The following is a 20,718-nucleotide window of genomic DNA, read 5'->3' as shown; positions in this document are numbered from 1 at the left end:
TGAATGGGTTTTAGGTGGTGGGTAAGCCACAGCTAAAGAGAGAACTGGTCAAATGGAAGACCTGAAAGAAATCACCCAGCAGAAGCTCAGTGGAGGAGGTTGAGGGGTAAGGAGAGGATTAAGTCCTAGAGGTTTCAGAAGCAGGGGACTGGAGACTGAGAGAAGTAAACTGTGGAGAAAACACTGGGGTCCTCAGACTCAGAGGGTGGGGTGGCAGACGGGCAGTGGGACAGGAAGTGGTGAGTGTGGGAATCAAGAGCCCGAGGATTCTAGAAAACAGAGCACGTTTATTGGGGGGAGCCTCACTCCTTGAGGGAGAAGTGCATCTTGTCATTGATCATCTTGTGCTCGGGGTTCAGGCGCTTGAGGATCTGGGCCAGCACGTTCACCGTCTGCTCGCTGCTCAGCCCTGTCTTCTTGGTCTGGAACTTTTTCAGCAGGTCCTTGGTGGTCATGGGCTTCCGTGTCAGGTAGCGGCGCACGGCATCCTCGGTCACCTGCACGTCGCTGGAGGTGGGCAGGTGGGTGTCAGCAGGCGGCCCTCCGTCCCCAAGGCCCCCTCCGGGGCCCCCCCCCCAAGCCCCCTCCCTGCTCCTGCCATCCTCGCCAACTTACCCGCTGCTGGGGGTAGACTTCCCGGACTGGGGCTGAGGGGTGGACTTCCCTGACAGGCTCTGGGGCCCGGTGTCCAGCCGCAGCCGCTTGGCTGCCGGCGTCTCGCTGGTCCGCTTCCCTGTGGGAGCAGAGGCGGGGCTGAACCTTGCGGCAGGGAGGCTGGACCCCTGGGGGGACCCCGGGCCAGCGGTGCCAGGATTACATGTGGAAGGGGCTCAGGGGCAGGCAGACAGGATGCTAAAAGGGAGGGCAAGGACGGGGTCAAGAGGTGAGGCGGGCAGGGTGGGATGGGGCGACTCACCCTGCTCCAGCTTGTTGGCGGCTGCCCGCAGGGTGGAGGACGTGCTGCCCGTCTCTGTGCTGGGTGTGCCCGGCCGGCTGTTGCCCCGGGAGCTGCCGCCCGACTGCTTCCGCTCCCTCTTGGGGGGCGTCTTCTTCTTCTGCGGAGACCGGGGTTGGGGATGTGAGTCTGGAGAGGGCCACCCCGTCCCCCGCCGCCCCGGGCTGGGCCTTACCGCCATGAAGAGCGCCGAGGAGGCCTCGCTGTCGATGTCGCTCTCCTCCGAGCTGTCCGACTCCTCGCTGCTGTCTGTGTGGGGCCAGCGGAGGGGCGTCAGGAGCGGAGGCCCCGCCCTCCCGCTCAGCCCCATCCCAGATCAGGGGCCTGGGGCGCGGTCGGGGGCGGCGAACCCACCTTTCTTGCGCTTCTTCTCCTGCGGCGTGGGCGCCTTCTTCTCCTCCTCCTCCTCCTTGTCCTCCTCGGGCGGCTTCTCCTCCTCGCTCTCCTCGCTGCTCTCGCTCTGCTCGTCCACGCCCTTGGGGCCCTCCTCCTGCTGGGTGACCTTGGGCTTGCCCTCCAGCTCCTCCTGGGAGCTGCTGTAAGACAGAGAGCGAGCAGGCAGAGGGTGAGGGAGCGCGTCTGCGGGCCGGCCCAGGGTCTCGCGCCCGCCTCCCGCCTGCCTCACCTGGAGCCGTCGGACATGTAGTCCACCTCCTGGCCCTCAAAGTCCCCGTCGTCACTGTCCTCAAAGGCCTCGTCATCTGACCCCTTCTTCTTCTTCTTCTTCCTGCCCCCCTTGCTGGGCGGCGCTTTCTTCTTGGCTTTGAGGGCTCGGCCGCCTGGGGAAGGGGAGACAAGGGGAGGGGCCCGGATGGGCACGCTTCACGCTTTGCGTATTCGATGACACCTGATGTCTCTGGGGCCTTTGCCCCCCGGGGAGAGACACCAGGACCGGCCCCAATTCCTCCAAGAGGCAAAGAGCTGGCCCAGGGGGGCACCTCTCACCCACAGGCCAACCCGACTCCACACCCCCACCGCCCCCTTCTCTCTCACACGCAGGGCCGCCATCCCTGCCCTGTATCACCTGGGCAGCCAGAGACCATGCCTTGGCCCAGAGCCCACTGGCATGACTCAAACTGGCCAGTCCTAAGCCGTTTCCTTGGAAACCCCAGTTGAGGCCGTGGCCGAGGCCTTCCTGTGGCTCCCTGCTGCCTCCTACCAACCCTGGCACTTCCCCAAGCGGCCGAGCTCCCGGGCCCAGGGGGCCATGAGTAACCAAGTTTTCCTTTCAGGGGCATTAACCTCTCTGAGTCATCACACAGCCACCTTGATAAATTATGACAGGGCACTAATCAGGCAGCTGTGCCGATCACCCCAGCCATGGGGGCTCCGCCAGCCTCACCCTCCTCGCCACTGGCCTCGCTGTCATCAGAGGACATCTCCAGGTCATCCTCCAGGTCGTGGATGCGCAGCTCACTGGCCTTCTTGCGCCCACGCTTCTCCTTCTCCTCGTCCTCCTCGTCCTGGTCCTGGTCCTTGAGCCGCCGCTGCTGCATGATGCTGAAGTGGTTCAGCACTTTGTTTCTCCTGTGGGCGGGGGGCACAGCAGGGGCTGACAGGGGGCCTGGCTCCAAAGCCCGCCTCCAGGAGCTGGGCCTTGTGCCGGGTGCCACCCTGCACTTCCACCGGGCGTGCCCCAGAGGGGAGCCACAGACACATGTAGGTGATGAGAGGGACGATCTGACCCCACACATGGGGACGCACATGTATGACAGCAACAGCCTGAGATCACACAGGGAGGGCTGGCCCTCCTTCAGTTCCCGCTCTGCCCGGAGTCCCTCAGGAGAAGGCCTCACGCGATGCTGATGCCCCAGCACCTTGCTTGGGCTCAGGGCCTCTCTCGGGCAACAGAATCAGGCCACATGATATAGTCACGTCCGTCGCTTTTGTTGTAGTTCGTGGGTGCCTTCTTTTTAATGACAGGGGGTACTGGTGTTTCCATTTACAGTGGTGATGAAAGTTTTTAAAAATGTGATTGCATTTAAAGACAGTCTTAGGGGACTTCCCTGGTGGTGCAGTGGTTAAGAATCTGCCTGCCAATGCTGGGGACATGGGTTCGAGCCCTGGTCCGGGAAGATCCCACATGCCATGGAGCAACTAAGCCCATGCGCCACAACTACTGAGCCTGTGCTCTAGAGCCCACAAGCCACAACTACTGAGCCCGTGTGCCATAACTACTGAAGCCGTGTGCCTAGAGCCCGTGCTCTGCAACAGAAGAAGCCACTGCAGTGGGAAGCCCATGCACCACAACAAAGAGCAGCCCCCGCTTGCCACAACTAGAGAAAGCCTGTGTGCAGCAACGAAGACCCAACGCAGCCAAAAATAAATACATAAATTTATAAAAAATTTAAAAAATAATAAAAATAAAGAGAGTCTTAGGATTGTATCTAACAACAGGAGCAGAATTCATGGGTAGTATATAAAAAAGAATGAGGGCTTCCCTGGTGGCGCAGTGGTTGAGAATCTGCCTGCTAATGCAGGGGACACAGGTTCGAGCCCTGGTCTGGGAAGATCCCACATGCCGTGGAGCAACTAGGCCCGTGAGCCACAACTACTGAGCCTGCGCATCTGGAGCCTGTGCTCCGCAACAAGAGAAGCCACAATAGTGAGAGGCCCGTGCACCGCGATGAAGAGTGGCCCCCACTTGCCGCAACTAGAGAAAGCCCTTGCACAGAAACGAAGACCCAACACAGTCAAAAATAAATAAATAAATAATAAAAAATAAATTAAAAAAAAAGAATGAAGCTGTATTCAACATGGTACTGGAAGTCCTAGCCACAGCCATCAGATAAGAAAAAATAAATAAATACAAGGAATCCAAATTGGAATGGAAGAAGTAAAACTGTCTGCAGATGACATGATACTATATACAGAAAATCCTAAACACACCACCAAAAAAACAATTAGAACTAATAAATGATACTGCAGGATATAAAACTAATATATACAAATCTGTTGTGTTTCTACACACTAACAACAAACTATCAAAAAGAGAAATTAAGAAAACAATCCCATTTACAATCACAGCCAAAAGAATAAAAGTAAATAAGTACTAAATAAGTACTAGGTATAAATCTAACCAAGGAGGTGAAAGACCTGTACTCAGAAAACTATAAGAAAGAAATTGAAGATGACACGAACAAATGGAAAGATACACCGTGCTCATGGATTGGGAGAATGAATACTGTTAAAGCAACCATACTACCCAAGGCAATCTAGAGAGTCAATGCAATCTCTATCAAAACACCAATGGCATTTTTCACAGAACCAAAAAAATAATTCTGAAATTTCTATGAAAACACGAAAGACCCCAAGTAGCCAAAACAACTTTGAGAAAGAACAACAAAGCTGGAGGTATCATGCTCCCTGCTTTCAAACTCTACTACAAACCTACAGTCACCGAAACAGTATGGTACTGGCACAAAAACACATAGACCAATGGAACAGAATAGACAGTTTAGAAATGAACGCACATTATGTAGTCAATAAATCTATGACAAAGGAGGTTAAGAATATACAATGAAGAGAAGACAGTCTCTTCAATAAACGATGTTGAGAAAATGGGACTATTCTCTCACACCACACACAAAAATAAACTCAAAATGGATTAAAGACTTAAATGTAAGACCTGAAAGCATAAAAATTCTAGAAGAAAACATAAGCAGTATACTCTTTGAAATTGGTCTTAGCAATATTTTTTTGGATATGTCTCCCCAGACAAGGGAAACAAGAGCAAAAATAAACAAATAGGGGAACACCAAACTAAAAAGCTTTTGCACAGTGAAGGAAACCATCAACAAACCAAAAAGGTTGCCTACTGAATGGGAGAAGGTATTTGCAAATGATATATCTGATAAGGGGTTAATATCCAAAATACAAAGAACTCATATAACTCAACATCAAAAAAACAAACAACCTGATTAAAAAATGGGCAGAAGACCTAAATAGACATTTTTCCAAAAAAGACATACAGATGCCAACAAACACATGAAGAGATGCTCAACATCGCAAATGATCAGGGAAATGCAAATCAAAACCGTAATGAGATATCACCTCACACCAGTCAGAATGGTTATTATCAAAAGACAACAAATAACAAGGGTTGGTGAGGGTGTGGAGAAAAGGGAACCCTCGTGCACTGTTGGTGGGAATGTAAATTGGTGCAGCCACTGTGGAAAACAGTATGGAAATTAAATTAAAACTACCGTACAATCCAAAATTCCACTTCTGGGTGTCTTTCCGAAGAAAAGAAAAACACTAACTCAAAAAGATATATGCACCCCTATGTTCATTACAGCACTATTTACAATAGCCAAGATATGGAAAATAAATACTGTACTTATATGTGGAATTAAAAAAAAACAGAACAAACATAACAAAACAGAAACAGAGTCATAGATACAGGGAACAAACAGGTGGTTGCCAGAGGGAAGAGGAGTGAGGGGATGAGTGAAATAGGTGAGGGAGATTAAGAGGTACAAACTTTCAGTTGCAAAATAAATGTCACGGGGATAAAATGTACAGGATAGGAATAGAGTCAACAATGACACAGTATCTTTATATGGTGATGATGCAACTCGACTCATCGTGGTGATCATTTTGAAATGTACAGAAATATCGAATCACTAGGTTGTACACTAGGAACTAACATAGTGATGTAGGTCAATGATACTTCAACAAACAAACTCACAGAAAAAGGAATCAGATTTGTGGTTACCAGAAGTGGCAAGAGGGGGAATTGGATGAAGGTGGTTAAAAGGTACAAACTTCCAGTTATAAGATAAATAAGTACTAGCGATGTATAGTGTACGACATGATTATGATTAATTACCACTGCTGTATGTTATATATGAAAGTTATTGAGAGTAAACCCTAAGGGATCTCATCACAAGGAAAAAATATTTTTTTCTTTCTCTTTTATTTTATACCTATATGAGATGATGGGTGTTCACTAAAAGTTATTGTGGTAAACATTTCATGGTGTATGTAAGTCAGATCATTATGCTGTACACCTGAAACTTAGTGCTGAATGTCAATTACACCTCCATTAAACTGGAAGAAAAAAAAAAAACAGGAATGAAGCTCCATTACACAAGAATGTAAATGTACTTAACATCACTGAATGGTACACTTAAAAATGGTTAAGATGATAAATTTTACATATTTTTTACTACAATTAAAATTTTTAAAAAATGAAGCACTGATACACACTACAATGTGGATGAACCTTGAGGACATGATGCTCAGTGATATAAGCCAGACATAAAAGGACAAACGCTGTCTGATTCCACTCCCTAGAGGACTCAAATCCACAGAGACAGGAAGTAGATGGTGGGGGCCAGGGGCTGGGGGAGGGGATGGGGAGTCAGTGGTTCATGGGGACAGAGTTTCAGTTTGGGGAGATGAGAAAGTTCTGGAGGTGGAGGGGGCGGATGGCTGTGCAACAATGTGAACGTACTTAATGCCACTGAGCTGTGCATTTAAAAATGGTAAATGGGGCTTCCCTGGTGGCGCAGTGGTTGAGAATCTGCCTGGGAATGCAGGGGACATGGGTTCGAACCCTGGTCTGGGAAGATCCCACATGCCGCGGAGCAACTAGGCCCGTGAGCCACAACTACTGAGCCTGCGCGTCTGGAGCCTGTGCTCCGCAACAAGAGAGGCCAAGATACTGAGAGAGCCTGCACACCGCGATGAGGAGTGGCCCCCACTTGCTGCAACTAGAGAAAGTCCTCGCACAGAAAACAAAGACCCAACACAGCCAAAAATAAATTAATTAATAAATTAATTAAAAAATAAAAAAATAAAAATGGTAAATGTTATTTTATGTGTATTTTACCAGCAGTTGATCCAGCTGTGAGACCTGCCTGGGGGAAGCCATGTAGGCCAGAGAGACCCCACCCTGCTCACCAATTCCTGCTCCAGGGCTCAGCTCAGCCACTCCCCCATCCCTGGCTCTTGCACCGCCCTGCGCATCCCTGATGGTCCCAGGTCCATCTCCCCACTGGACTGGGAGCTCCCTGAGGGGCTGGTGAGATCTGGCTTGGTCACCCCTGAGTCCCCAGCTCCCAATCCAGAACAAAGTTCGGGGGATGCACCTCATTTCCAATCGCGCCCCCTCACTCACCTCTCCCACTCCTCCTCGGCCTCCTCGGCCGTGAGCGTGCGGTGTTTGGCCAGCGGCGTGAAGTTGTACCAGTTGTGCACGGGGAAGGCCTCAAAAGCCCCATCAGGGCACTGGGTAAAGATGTAGTAGGATGTGTTCTCTGTCACACCTCCCTTCTTTATGCCCTTGAACCTGCATGGAGTTCAAGGTTACGGTCGGCCAGAGGAAGAGGAACCAGCCCCACCCTCATACACCCCCACCCCACCCCCCTGGCAACCCCAGGCCTGCCCCCTCTCCAGAGCCACCTGGCTCCTCCCAGCAGAATCTGAGGCTGGAAGGCCTTGGGCTGGCCCTTCGACTGTCTGAGCCTGGATTTCCACATCTGGAAAGCACGGCTCCCCACCTTGCAGAGCGGGCTTAGGGTTCCTTTGCATTATACATGTCATGGTCCTTTCTGGAAGGACCCTGTTAGATTGGCCATGAAGAGCACAGGGCCCTACAGTCAGACCCCTCCGGATTTGCCTCCAGAATCTTCCTGGGGGCTGAACCACTGCCAGCCCCCTCCTGGCCTCTGGCGTCACCCGCAGGTGGAGGCAGTCTTACAGCGTGCCCCTTCCCTGCCTACAGCCTTCAGGCTCCCCTGGGCCCCAGCCCACCCACAGTCCAGCTGCAGCCTGCACCCACCGCCCTATCCATCTGCCCACTCTGTCACTGGCATGCGCTGTGACAGTCCCTAGGGCTCGGCACTTCGTGCCTTTGTGCTCGCTGTTCTGCCAGAGTGCCCTTCATCCCCCTAACCTCTGTCCTCCCCACCCCCCGAACCCCAGGTGGCCCCTCGTTGGGTGCCGCAGGACCAGAGCCCGGGCTTCCGGCATCCCGGCCCTCAGAGCTCCTGCCTGGGCATCCCCTCGGCTCATCTACCCAAGTAAAACCCTTCGCGGGAGGCTGAGCTGTCACTCCTGGGCTGTTGCCCCCACTGTACAGCAGGCACATGAAAGTCCAGCCGAGGGCACCCGCGGAGTGCGGTCGGGAGCGGCACTTACTTCCGGCCTGATTTGCCATTGACGCGGAGCAGCCAAGGCTGGTCCTCGGGCCGGAACTCCTTGAGGACGATGCCGTACTTCTTCCTCCGCGCCTCCTCCCGGAGCCTGCGGTTGAACTCGCTGCCGGCCCCCGACTCGGGCATCTCCTCCTCTTGGTAAATCTTCTTGTTGCTCAGGTCGCGTTCCAGCCGGGCCTGGGAGGGCAGGAAGCAACACCTCTCATCCGGGGGCCTGATCCCACCACCAACACCCTTTCCTCCCCCGAAGCTGAGCGGTGGGCACTCAAAGCCACCTGCTTGGCGAAAAGGCGCTCGGTGAATGTGGGTGAAGGGATCTGGGCAAGCCCTGTACTATGTCAATTTTTGCAGCTTTGTGAAAGTTTGAAATTATTTCCCAATGAAAAGTTAGAAAGAAAGAAGGAAGGAAGAAAGAAAGAAAAAAGATTGGGACTGACATATATACACTAATAGGTATAAAACAGATAACTAATAAGAACCTGCTGTATAAAAAATAAATAAGTAAATAAAATTCAAAAATTAAAAAAATAAAAAATAAAAAGAAAGCGAAAAGAAAAGAAAAAGGAAAAGAAAAAGAAACCCCAGAATCCAACCACTTCTCATAACCTGTTTGCTCCAAACCCCATCATGGCTCACCTGGACCAGAGCCTTCACCTCTGCCCTGTCCTCTCTTCACCTGCCCTCGACCCCACAGTGGCAAAATCACTTTACAATTCTCTGTTTCTAACCCTTTAATGGCTTCTGCTATGGATGGATGTTTGTGTCTCCCCAAAATGCCTTTGCTTTTTTTTGCTGCGCATCTTGTGGGATCTTAGTTCCCCGACCAGGGATTGAACCCCGGCCCTCGGCAGTGAAAGCGTGGAGTCCTAACCACTGGACCACCAGGGAATTCCCCCAAAATGCATTTGTTGAAACCTAATCTCCAGTGTGATGGTATCTGGGGTGGGGCCTTTGGCAGATGATTAGGTTATGAGGGTGGAGCCTTATGAGTGGGGTGTGCGCCCTTATAAAGGATTCCAGAGAGCTCCGTCCCCCTTCTGCCAGGTGAGGACACAGTGAAAATGTACCAGCTATGAAACAGGAAGCACACCCTCACCAGACACCAAATCTTCTTGGCACCTTGATCTTGGACTTCCAACCTCCAGAACTGTGATAAATAAGTGTTTTGTTTACAAACCACCCAGTCTCTGGTATGCTGCTATAGCAGCCTCTATGAACTAAGACAGCTTCCGAAGACCTTTCGAAAGCCTCCGGCAATGGGGGGCTCTGAGATCATCTGTAGGAGGCAGCCCCCTCCCTTGTCCAGATAAATCTCAGTCCAAATTGCCCATCAGTGGGCACAACTTCTCCTTTCAGGAGAAAGCCTCCTGCAGGGCCAGACATATCTCACCCCCAGGGATGTCCAGCAGCTCAGCCTGGGCCTTAGTCATCACTTATCTCCACTCGGGGACAGCTGAGGATACTAAGCCTTAGTTACTATCACAACTAAGCAACTATTACAACCACCAAGGCCAGGATCGGGTTCTCTCACGCCCTCAGAACCCGGACTAACCTGATTCCAAGTAGCGAGGTTGACTTTATCGGCCGCATTGAAAGCCATGATATTATATTTTTTGGTGGTATTTCTGGAATGGACAAGAAGAGGTAGTGCTCAATCATTTATTCATTCAGTAAACCCTCCCTGGCTCAGCCCTTTGTGCCCGCGGTCATGCAGGGGACCCATAAAAGAACCCAGGGGGACCCATAAAAGAACCCAGAGGTTCCCAATCTGTCAGGGAAGTAGGATCCATACTCCCAACCCCATTCAGAAAAAAGGGACAAAGATTTTTGGGAACCCAAGATGTGGGGATAATTGGGAGCTCAGCCCTGGGCGGGAGGTGGGGGGGGGCGGGGGGGCAGGCAGGGAATGCCTCCTGAAGGAGGAAAATCCCGGAACTGAATTTTGCAGGATCAACAAGAATCCACCCAGCAGAGTCACAGTTGGCATTCCTGCCAGAGGGAATGCTAGGCAGGGGGCTGCGTCTTACTGTATATTAATGTACTCATTCATTCATTCAATCCATTCAAAAAAGTGATGCCCCAGAGGCCTCAGCTCAACCCCAGCCCTGGAAGGAGAATCAGGAGGTGCCAGGCACGTCTGGAGGCTTGTGAAGATTTTAATCCCTTTTTGAGAGAAGAGGGGGAGGTGAGGGTCAGGGACTTACTTGGGAACTCGGACGACATACTCAGTGACATTCTGGCTGCTGGGGCCCTGAGGGGAGAGAAAGCAGGACGGTGAGTGAGGGGCTACAGAGCCCACCACCTGGACCCCTCGAACCGCCTCGCCGCACACTTACGAGGGCCGCCATGGGCGATGGGCGATAGTCGGGCTCCGGGCCGAACCTCGTCCTTTTCGCCTCCGCCGGGGTCCGCGTCCCTCGGTCCCGCGGAAGCCACTCTCAAGGTGTCGGGCCTCTGGCTCCGATCGAAGACCCAAAGCCCGGGGTACAGCAGATACTCGGAAAATCAACCTGGAGGCGGCGCTGGGTCACCGATCAGCCTCGTAGGCCTCTCGTGCCACACCTGCGCCTGCGCGGCCGCCTATACCGGAAGCGAAACTCTCCAGCAGGCCGCGTCGCGGAAGCCGACTCCGGGCTAAAGACAACTCTTTCTACACCTGGCGCGCTGGCTGACCGCAATATATAGCGCCGATAACCCCATCACGCCGCGTGGGAACGCCCCTCCCACGTGACGTCCCACTTACGACCGCGGGCATCTTGGGAGAGGAGGGAGAAACTCGTCCAGCTCTTGGGCTCTTGGACGCCTTGCGCATGCGCTACTCCGCTCCGGAAGTGAGTCAGAGGTGGCCGCGTTACCACAGCAACCGAGGCCTTCTCCTTCGCACCCAACTGCTGCGGCACTACCTGAGCCTCTTTGGGGTTCATTTCTTACCCCTAACCCCGGGGGTAACCCTATCGTCTCGCCAAATAATCGGGCCAGGGGCCCTTGGGACGTTGAACCGAGCCAGGAGGGGTCAGGGCCTAGGTGGGGATGGGGCACGATCACCCCATGGGCTGCTGGCAGGATGGGTCTGTGCAAGTCCAAGCTGCCCCAGATGGGCAGGCCCCTGAGGCCCCAGGAGAAGGGTAATATCGTGGGGGTGGCTGGCTTACTGGGGGGAAGGGAAGGAGACTGTGTAGGGCAGGAGAGTACAGGTACCCCAACCCCCCAAGTCCACCCCCCCACGCCCCTCCTCGCCAACCGTGGTAGTGACACAACTGCGCATGCTCAGTGTCAGTCATTCAACGATCCACTTTAGCGCTTGCTGTGCAGGGTTGTGGGCAGTCCATGGTGAATGTGGCAAACCAGCTCCCTGTCCTCTTGGAGATTACAGTGTGGTGGAGACAGTCTCCAAAAATGGTATCTACAACCCAGGAGGAACAGGGCTGCCACAGGGAAACAGCAGGTGGCTCTGAGGGCTCAGGGAAGAGGGAAGGTTTAAACTAGGAGTTGGCTAAGAAAAAGGGGAGGGAAGCAAGACACCAAAACTGCACCCTAAACTACAGCACTCAATAGATGTGTCTGATAGTTACGGACATTCATCTATTCCTCATCCACTACGATGTGTCAGAAACCATGCCAACTACTAGAAATATAGGGGCGAGAAAGACAGATAGACACTGTTCTCATGGAGTACAGAGTCTGGCTGGGGAGACAAACAAGAACAAGTAAACAGGCAGGGTCATTACTGATCGTGGCCATTGCTGGAGGGAATGGGATTCTGAGACTGGGAATGATGGAGTGGGAGGCTCTTTGGGCAGAGCTTAGAGAAGATCTGATGGGTGAGCTGTGTCCTGAAGGGAACTAGGGTAGGGAATTCCAGGGGCAGGGAGCGGTGTGGGGGGTGGGGAACGACAGCAGGGGGGTGATGAGTTCAAGGGACAGAATGGAGGCCACTGGGCTGGAATGCAGTAAAAGAAGGGGAGGGTGGTATGGGGTGAGATGGGAGGGATGGACAAGTCCCTGTCCCTCTCTGAGCCTCAGTTTCCTCAACTGTAAAATGGGATGATGGGGCCGTTGTGACGTTTCAAGGACATGCTGCGTGCAAAGGGCCTGGCCTGCTTGGGTTCACATCCTCATCCACACAACCCGCAGCAGCACTAATGTGTGCCGTGCCTGGATATGCCACTGGGCGTGGACCCGCACCCCCAGATGCCACCCTAGGGCAGAAGTAGTTCTGCCAGCAGACCTGTGTCCGGTGTCACCAAGTACACGCACTAAGCTGTGGACACAGTCACCTTGGTGCCTGCTCGCTGGCCCCTACAGGCACCAACCCCTCTCCCTCCTTCTTGCCTGGGCACTGCAGACATCCTCAAGTCCCCCCGATCATCTTCGTGATGGGCGGCCCAGGCTGTGGCAAAGAGACACAGTGCAAGAACATGGCGACCAAGTACGGCTTCTGCCACGTGGGGCTGGGCCAGCTGCTGTGGCAGGAGGCCCAACAAGGCACCCGGCGGGGCCAGAAAATCCATGACATCATGCTGCAGGGGCTCCTGGTGCCCACAGTGAGAGGTCCCAGGCGCAGGGGCAGAGGGATGAAGAGCATACATCGGGAGGAGCTTCCCGGGAAGGCCCTGTGGGAGCCAAGGGGCCTCAAAGTCTGGGGCCACTGGCTGCTGCTTTGCTGCCCTGAGCCTCTGTGTCCTCAACTGTAAAATGGGAGAGCAGCTGGACCCCCGGCAGAAGGCTGGGGTGCGGGTCAGGTGACGTCATTCCTATAAAGCACTTGGCAGAGTTCCTGGCCCTTAAGAAATGCTCAGTAAACTTAGCTAGTATTTATTCCCTTTGTGACCCCGGGGCTGTATGTCAGTGGCCCCTTCTGCCCCCGATTCCTCACTGTAAGATGGAAGTCACCCCAGTTGCTCCGGATAGTGATGAGCAAACGAGCCCAGCAAGCCTGGCACGTGGCAGACACCCGCCCAGAGGACCGTGGCCGAGCCCCGTTCTCAGAAGTGCTTCCAGGACTCCCCTGGTGGCGCAGTGGTTAAGAATCCGCCTGCCAATGCAGGGGACACGGGTTCGAGCCCTGGTCCGGGAAGATCCCACATGCTGCAGAGCAACTAAGCCCGTGTGCCACAACTACTGAGCCTGTGCTCAAGGGCCCATGAGCCACAGCTACTGAAGCCCGTGCACCTAGGGCCCGTGCTCTGCAACAAGAGAAGCCACCGCAATGAGAAGCCCACGCACCGCAATGAAGACCCAGCACAGCCAAAAATAAATAAATAAATAAATAAAATTTAAAAAAAAAAAAAAAAGTGCTTCCAGAGACACCAGCAGTGGGTGTTCCCCCGAATACACCAGAACTTGCCAAGGTGACCTCGCAGGTGAGGGGCCCCTGGGCACCGAATGCAGCCTCCTCTTCCCTCCCCAGGGTGTCATCCTTGATATGATCAGCGACCACATGCTGTCCTGGCCGGACAGCCGGGGCTTCCTCATTGACGGCTTCCCCCGGGAGCTGAGGCAAGCCAAGGAGTTTGAGCACATTGTGAGTGACCCCAACGCCTGCGAGGGTGCGAAGCCGGGTCCCCTCCCCACCTTGGATGGAGATCTGAAGGGGCAAGACCCTGGGGGAGAGGAGTTGTTGACAGGGAAATGGAGTTTTGCGTTATCTAGGGGACAGTGAGGAGATTGTTGGAAGCATCTAGAACCCGGGTGAAGGGCTGGTGAGCTCTCCGAGGGTGGGGACAAAGTCATTTTGTTTGGTTTGGGTTTGGTTTTTTTGGCTGCACCGCGCAGCATGCGGGATCTTAGTTCCCCAACCAGGGATCGAACCTGTGCCCCCTGCAGTGGAAGGGCAGAGTCCTAACCACTGGACGGCCAGGGAAGTCGTGGACAAAGTCATTTTAACATCTCCCCGCACAGTCCCTGGCACCCAGTAAACAAACTATTTGCCCACTGAGTGGCGGGTAGATTTAGCATCATTTCTGGGCTATAAAGATGAAATGTAACTCTCCGCTCATCTATTTATTTAACCTCCTGTGCCCGAAATAGTTCTTGAGGACAAGCTAAGTCCTCTGGACTTCACCAGACACATGGGGTCCCTGGTCTTAGGATGCAGCAGACAGGGACCAGCAACACGTTCCGTGCAAAACAAAACACATTTCTGGTAGCGGTAAGTGCAGCGAAGAACAGAACACAGAATGGCATCTGGAGAGGTGCGAGTGGGCTACTGCAGTTTGGGGGGTCCAGAGGGGGACCCCTGTGCAGAGCTCAGCGGTGAAGGAGGAGCCAGCCAGACGCGCAACGCCGACATCATGAAAAGTCATCCATCCGGACACCTGAGTAGGAAGAGAGAAACTGCGGCAGGCTGGGGGCCTCCGGGCTTTCCTGGGACTTGCTGGACGCCAGTAGAAACACATGCAGGCACAGGGAGGGAATCAGACAAAGGTCGTGGCGTAAGGGGGTGCCGACAGGGGCTGGGAGGGGCCCTCGGTGGGGCCCCGTCCTCTGTGCGCACCTCCACTAAAGCAATTCTGTCCGGCTCCCTGGGATGAAGGTAAAGGGCAAATATTGGGCTCCCTCTCCTGGTCTGGGAGCCCGGAGGGCAAAGGCCAGGATAATGAATGGCCCAGCGCCAGCCCAGCGCCTGGCCTAAAGTAGGCACCCGGTCACCCATGCCAGCTGGATGGGCTCCACAAGTGGCCGCAAAGCATCAGGGCAGAGGCTACAAACTCCCGGCCCTCGGGCCCCATGGGATCCACCGATATGTTCAGTTTGGACTCTTCAGCGTTTGACACTTTTTTTGTTTTAAATTAGTGGCCAACCTTCAAAAATCCAGAGATGCCACATCAAAACTCCCAGCTTCTGTTGAAAAACATCTGACTTGGCAACACAGGGGCCTGCACATCCCCATGGCAACAGCAGTGTGAACTCCTCCAGAGCTTTTTACCAGCCCAGAGCTGATCTCGACCCTCTGCACAGATGAGCCCTGATCTTCTGGAACGTTCCAGGCGCCCGCACAGTCAGCACCCTGCTTTTTTTCACTGAGGGATCGGGGAGCTTGCCCGGGTCACACCATTTAGGTGGCCAAGGCAGGACAGAGGCCACGATTTTCACCACGTGGATGGGATGTGCCCTCTGTGCCCCCCGCCATCCCCCCTACACCCACCCGCTCCCTCTCCTTCACAGAGGCCCATTTAGGACCCTGCTTGCATGGTAGCTTCACACTAAGAGGAACAGGAGACATGCTTTTCTTTGGTACCTGTGTGGCTCTCAGAAGTGAGAAAATGAAGATAAATGGGGCTCTGGCTTAAAAGAGTGTTTTTTGTTTTTTTTGGCCACGCTGTGCAGCTTATGGGATCTTAGTTCCCCAACCAGGGATCGAACCTGGGCCCTCAGCAGTAAAAGCGCAGTCTTAACCACTGGACCTCCAGGGAAGTCCCACATGATCATGGTTTGGCCGCACTTATCGGTGCCGAAACGTCGTCAAGATTGCCGATTATGTGTTCTGAAGCCCATCCCGAATCCCATTATGAGCGTTTCCTCACCCAACAGCATCTCAGATGATTAATGTGAATCCCTTGAGACTATCTGATGCCCCCATCCACATCTGCATTTCCCCCACAGCTGAAAAATGTCTCTTTGATTCCCAGCTGGTCAGATTTATGAGTAAAACGAGGTCCTCACCAGGCGTCTCCTAATCCAAGGCGGACAGTCCTCCCTCCCTGCTTCCCTCCTGCCCTTGACTCGTTGAAGACTCTGGGTCATTTGTCTTGTACAAAATCTCATCCTTGGGATTGTTCCATGTGCATTATTTGTCTCCTTCCATTCCTCATTGGCTCTGTACACTGAAAGTTAACTACAGGAGTTCTTACAATAGATTCAGGTTCCATCCGTTTTGTGCTTTTTAAAAAAATTTTTTATTTATTTTTTATACAGCAGGTTCTTATTAGTTATCTATTTTATACATATTAGTGTATATATGTCAATCCCATGTGCTTTTCTTTTTAATCCATGAATATTCTAGTATATATTTCCTAAAAGATAAAGACTTTTGTAAAATTGTATCATGCTTCTGTTATTACACCTTAATATCCTTTGTGTCATAAAATAACCAATCATTATGCAAATTCCCGTGAACACCTCAAAATCTTTTTCTTTTCACATCTTGTTTTATTCGGGATTTAAGTAAGGTTGGCCCACTGCGATTGGTCGCCTTGTCTCTGTCCTTTTCATCTACAGGTAGACCTCAGTTTGATGCACTTTGCTTTATTACATTTTTCACAGATCGAAGGTCTGTGGCAACCCTGCGTTGGGCAAGTCTATTGGCACCATTTTCACAACAACTTTTGCTCACCTCGTATCTCTGTGTCACGTTTTGGTAATTCTCACAATATTTCAAGCTTTTTCATTATGATTATATTTGTTATGATGAGCTGTGGTCAGTGATCTTTGATATTACTATTGTAATTGCTTTGGGGAGCCGTGAACTGCACCCATATAAGACGGCAAACTTAATCAATGAACGTTGTGTGTGTTCTGACTCCTCCACCGACCGGCCGTCCCCCCATCTCTCTCCCTCTCCTCTGGCCTCCCTATTCCCTGAGACACAACAGTATTGAAATCAGATCGGTTAGTAACCTTACAATGGCCTCCAAGTGTTCAAGTGAAGGGAAGAGTTGTATGTCCTTTACTTTAAATCAAAAGCTAGAAATGATGAAGCGTAGTGAGGAAGGCACGTCAAAGGCTGAGATAAGCTGAAAGCTGGGCCTCTCGTGCCAGTTAGCCAAGTTGTGAATGCAAAGGACAAGTCCTTGAAGGAGATTAAGAATGCTACTCCAGTGAATACGTGAATGATACGAAGGTGAAACAGCCTCATTGCTAATATGGAGGAAGTTTTCGTGGTCTGGATAGAAGATCAAACCAGCCAGAACATTCCGTCAAGTCAAAGCCTCATCCAGCGCAAGGCCCTAACCCTCTTCAATTCTTTGAAGGCTGAGAGAGGTGAGGAAGCTGTAGAAGAAAAGTGTGAGGCCAGCCGAGGTGGGTTCATGAGGATGAAGGAAAGAAGCCATCTCTATAACAGGAAGGTACAAGGCGAAGCAGCAAGTGCTGATGTAGAAGCTGCATCAAGTTCTCCAGAAGATCTAGTTAAGATCATTCAGGAAGGTGGCTACACTAAACAGATTGTCAATGTAGATGAAACAGCCTTCTATTTTTTTTTTTGCCATGCTGCGTGGCATGCGGAATCTTAGTTCCCTGACCGGGGATGGAACCCGTGCCCACTGCAGTGGAAGCACGGAGTCCTAACCACTGTACTGCCAGGGAATTCCCATCAGCCTTCTATGACTGGAAGAAGTTGACATCTAGGACTTTCATAGCCAGAGAGAAGAAGTCAATGCCTGGCTTCCAAGCTTCAAAGGTCAGGCTGGCTCTCTTGTTAGGGGCTAATGCAGCTGGTGACTTTCAGTTGAAGCCAATGCTCATTTACCATTCCCCAAATCCTAGGGCCCTTCGGAATTATGCTCAATCTACTCTACCCGTGCTCTGTAAATGGAACAACAAAGCCAGATGACAGCACATCTGTTGACAACACGGTTTACTGAGTATTTTAAGCCCACTGTTGAGACCTACTGCTCGGAAAAAAAGGTTCCTTTCAAAATATTACTGCTCATTGACAATACACCTCGTCACCCAAGAGCTCTGATGGCGATGGACAAGGAGATTCCTGTTGTTTCCATGCCTGCTAACACAACATCCATTTTGCAGCCCATGGATCAAGGCATCATTTCAACTTTCAAGTCTCATTCTTTAAGAAATACATTTTGTAAGGCTATAGCTGCCATAGATAGTGATTCCTCTGATGGATCTGGGCAAAGTCAATTGGAAACCTTCTGGAAAGGATTCACCATTCTAGATGCCATTAAGAACATTCATGAGGACTTCCCTGGTGGTCCAGTGGTTAAGACTCTGCACTTCCACTGCAGGGGGCATGGGTTCGATCCCCGGTTGGGGAAGTTCCACATACCTCAAGACACAGCCAAAAAAAAAAAAAGAAAAGAAAAGAAAATTCATGATTTGTGGGACGAGGTCAAATATCAACACTAACAGGAATTTGGGAGAAGTTGATTCCAACCCTCATGGATGACTTTGAGGGGTTCAAAACTTCAGTGGAGGAAGTCACTGCAGATGCTGTGGAAATAGCAAGAGAACTAGAATTGGAAGTGGAGCCTGAAGATGGGACAACTGCTGAAATCTCAGGATAAAACTTTCACAGATGGGGAGTTGCTTCTCATGGATGAGCAAAGAGAGTGGTTTCTGGAGATGGAAGCTACCCCTGGTGTAGACACTGTGATGATGACTGTTGAAATGACAACAAAGGATTTAGGATATGACAGAAACTTAGTTGATAAAGCAGCGGCAGGGTTTGAGAGGACTAACTTCAGTTTTGAAAGAAGTTCTGCTGCGGGTAAAATGCTGTCAAATAGCACAGCACGCTACAGAGAAATCGTTCATAAAAGGAAGAGTCAATTGATGCAGCAAAGTTCACTGTTGTCTTATTTTAAGAAATCGCGGCAGCCACCCCAGCCTTCAGCAACCGTCACCCTGATCACTCAGCAGCCATAGAGGCCAGACCCTCCACCAGCAAAAAGATTACAGCTCGCTGAAGGCGCAGATGATGATTAGCATTTTTTAGCAAGAATGTATTTTTAAATGAAGGTATGTACACGTTTAAAAGACATAATGCTATGGCACACCTAACAGACTACAGCGTAGCGTAAACGTGCTTTATACTCCTTCCATCTCTCTTTTTATTTTTTGAAACTTATTTTCAAAAATATTTATTTAGGGCTTCCCTGGTGGCGCAGTGGTTGGGAATCTGCCTGCCAATGCAGAGGACACAGGTTCGAGCCCTGGTCTGGGAAGATCCCACATGCCGCGGAGCAACTAGGCCCGTGAGCCACAACTACTGAGCCTGCGCGTCTGGAGCCTGTGCTCCGCAACAAGAGAGGCCGCGATAGTGAGAGGCCCGCGCACCGCGATGAAGAGTGGCCCCCGCTTGCCGCAATTAGAGAAAGCCCTGGCACAGAAACAAAGACCCAACACAGCCATAAATAAATAAATAAATAAATAATTATTTATTAATAGACTACAGTGTAGAGTAAACGTGCTTTATGCTCCTTCCATCTCTGTCTCTTTTCATTTATTTTTAAAACCTATTTTCAAAAATAAATTTTGTTTGTTTGGCTGTGCCAGGTCTTAGCTGCAGCATGCAGGATCTTTTTCTTTAGTTGTGGCATGCGTGCAGGATCTAGTTCCCTGACCAGGGATGGAACCCGGGTCCCCTGCAATGGGAGCGTGGAGTCTTAACTGCTGGACCACCAGGGAAGTCCCCTGTCTGTTTTTATTTATTGAAGAAACCTAGTCTTCGGTTCTCTTTATTTCGCACAGCAAGGATTTTGCTGATTGCAGAGTGTTTTGTTTTTTGTTTTTTTATCATGCTCCCCTCTCCTCTATGTGTCCTGTGAATTGGTAGTGTGTCTAGAGTCTGGCTCGGGACTTAGATTCCATTTTTTCAAGTGCACTTCATAGGTGGTGATGGGAACTCCTATCGGATAGCACACAATGTTTAGTTGTCTCTTTGCCATAGTTGTTGTTGTTGTTTTTTTCCCATGTGTTTCAATGTGTTATTTAAGAGGACCCAGGTCTTTGAATGTTCACCAGGGCCCAGGCAGTGAACTTGGGAAAGTGGGGAAAACAGAATTCGTGTTGTGCTTGTACTTTTTCTGTCCAATTTGGTGTGAATTTGGTGTAGAGCACTGTGGTTCAATACCTTTTCTGTACTGCGTCATTCAGGAGGCTCCTTCATGCCCGGTTGCCCTGCTCTTAGTAAGTGATCTGTTATGGGCTGAACTGTGTCCCCCCCCAAATCCATATGTTGAGGCCCTAACTCCCAGGACCTCAGAATGTGACTGGATTTGGAGATGGGTCTTTAAAGAGGTGATTACATTAAAAGGTCCTCAAGATCAGTCCTAACCCAATACGACTGGTGTCCTTATAAGAAGAGGAGATTCGGACACAGACAAAGGAGTGACTGTGTGAGGACACAGGGAGAAAACGGCCATCTGCAAGACAAGGAGAGGCCGCCGGAGGAATCCACCCTGCCAGCACCTCCATCTCAGATGTCCAGCCTCCAAGACTGTGAGGACATGGAATTTCTGTGGTTGGAGTCACCTGGTCTCTGGTACTTGGTGTGGCAGCCCTCGCAAACTGATACAGGGTCAGCTAGGGGCTGCGGTAAAATGCCCCGTCGGCCTCTTATCTTACAGTTTCATTCGTTGTTGGCATCAATTACTTCATATTCTGAGTATTCTGAATCAATTCCAAAGCTGTACGTTTCTCTTTTAGTCATTTTTCCCCCACATCAATTAGCTGGAATTCTTCCCTAAAGAAGAAATGTCCTTCCTCAACCAGGGCTGTTTGGTTATCCTGAAATATAGTTCCTACCAGACAGGTGGGATACATGCTTATCTTCTCCCCTACCAGGGCCCATTTTCAGACTGAGGTTGGGTGTACTACTCGCCTCCGATGGTGACCGTGAGGTTCGTTATTTGGTCTTCC

At 51.2% G+C, this 20,718-nt stretch overlaps 1 protein-coding gene across 1 annotated transcript; it reads right to left on the bottom strand.

Moving 5' to 3' along the window:
* Window positions 1–267: 267 nt before the first annotated feature.
* GTF2F1 (general transcription factor IIF subunit 1) lies at window positions 268–10,928 on the bottom strand. The gene is made up of 13 exons (XM_059918635.1): window positions 10,862–10,928; window positions 10,455–10,628; window positions 10,323–10,369; window positions 9,671–9,743; window positions 8,102–8,295; window positions 7,080–7,250; window positions 2,298–2,482; window positions 1,581–1,734; window positions 1,310–1,491; window positions 1,131–1,204; window positions 917–1,055; window positions 616–733; window positions 268–507 (listed from the first exon to the last, which is right to left on the bottom strand). The coding sequence occupies exons 2-13, from the start codon at window positions 10,464–10,466 to the stop codon at window positions 303–305; spliced, it is 1,554 nt and encodes a 517-aa protein (XP_059774618.1). The 5' UTR covers window positions 10,467–10,628; window positions 10,862–10,928; the 3' UTR covers window positions 268–302.
* Between the last annotated feature and the right edge of the window lie 9,790 nt (window positions 10,929–20,718).

Source organism: Balaenoptera ricei, chromosome 3 (assembly GCF_028023285.1).
Source record: "Balaenoptera ricei isolate mBalRic1 chromosome 3, mBalRic1.hap2, whole genome shotgun sequence".
Taxonomy (NCBI): Eukaryota; Metazoa; Chordata; class Mammalia; order Artiodactyla; family Balaenopteridae; genus Balaenoptera; species Balaenoptera ricei.
This window is presented reverse-complemented; position numbering and strand designations above follow the sequence as displayed.

Bases quoted from the DNA above. Each gene is read 5' to 3' on its own strand.
- GTF2F1 (XM_059918635.1), bottom strand. The intron at 2,483-7,079 runs GTGAGTGAGGGG...CCCCGCCCACAG, and splicing joins GCCGAGGAGGAGTGGGAGAG to GAGAAACAAAGTGCTGAACC. The intron at 508-615 runs GTAAGTTGGCGA...GCCCACCTCCAG, and splicing joins AAGTCTACCCCCAGCAGCGG to CGACGTGCAGGTGACCGAGG.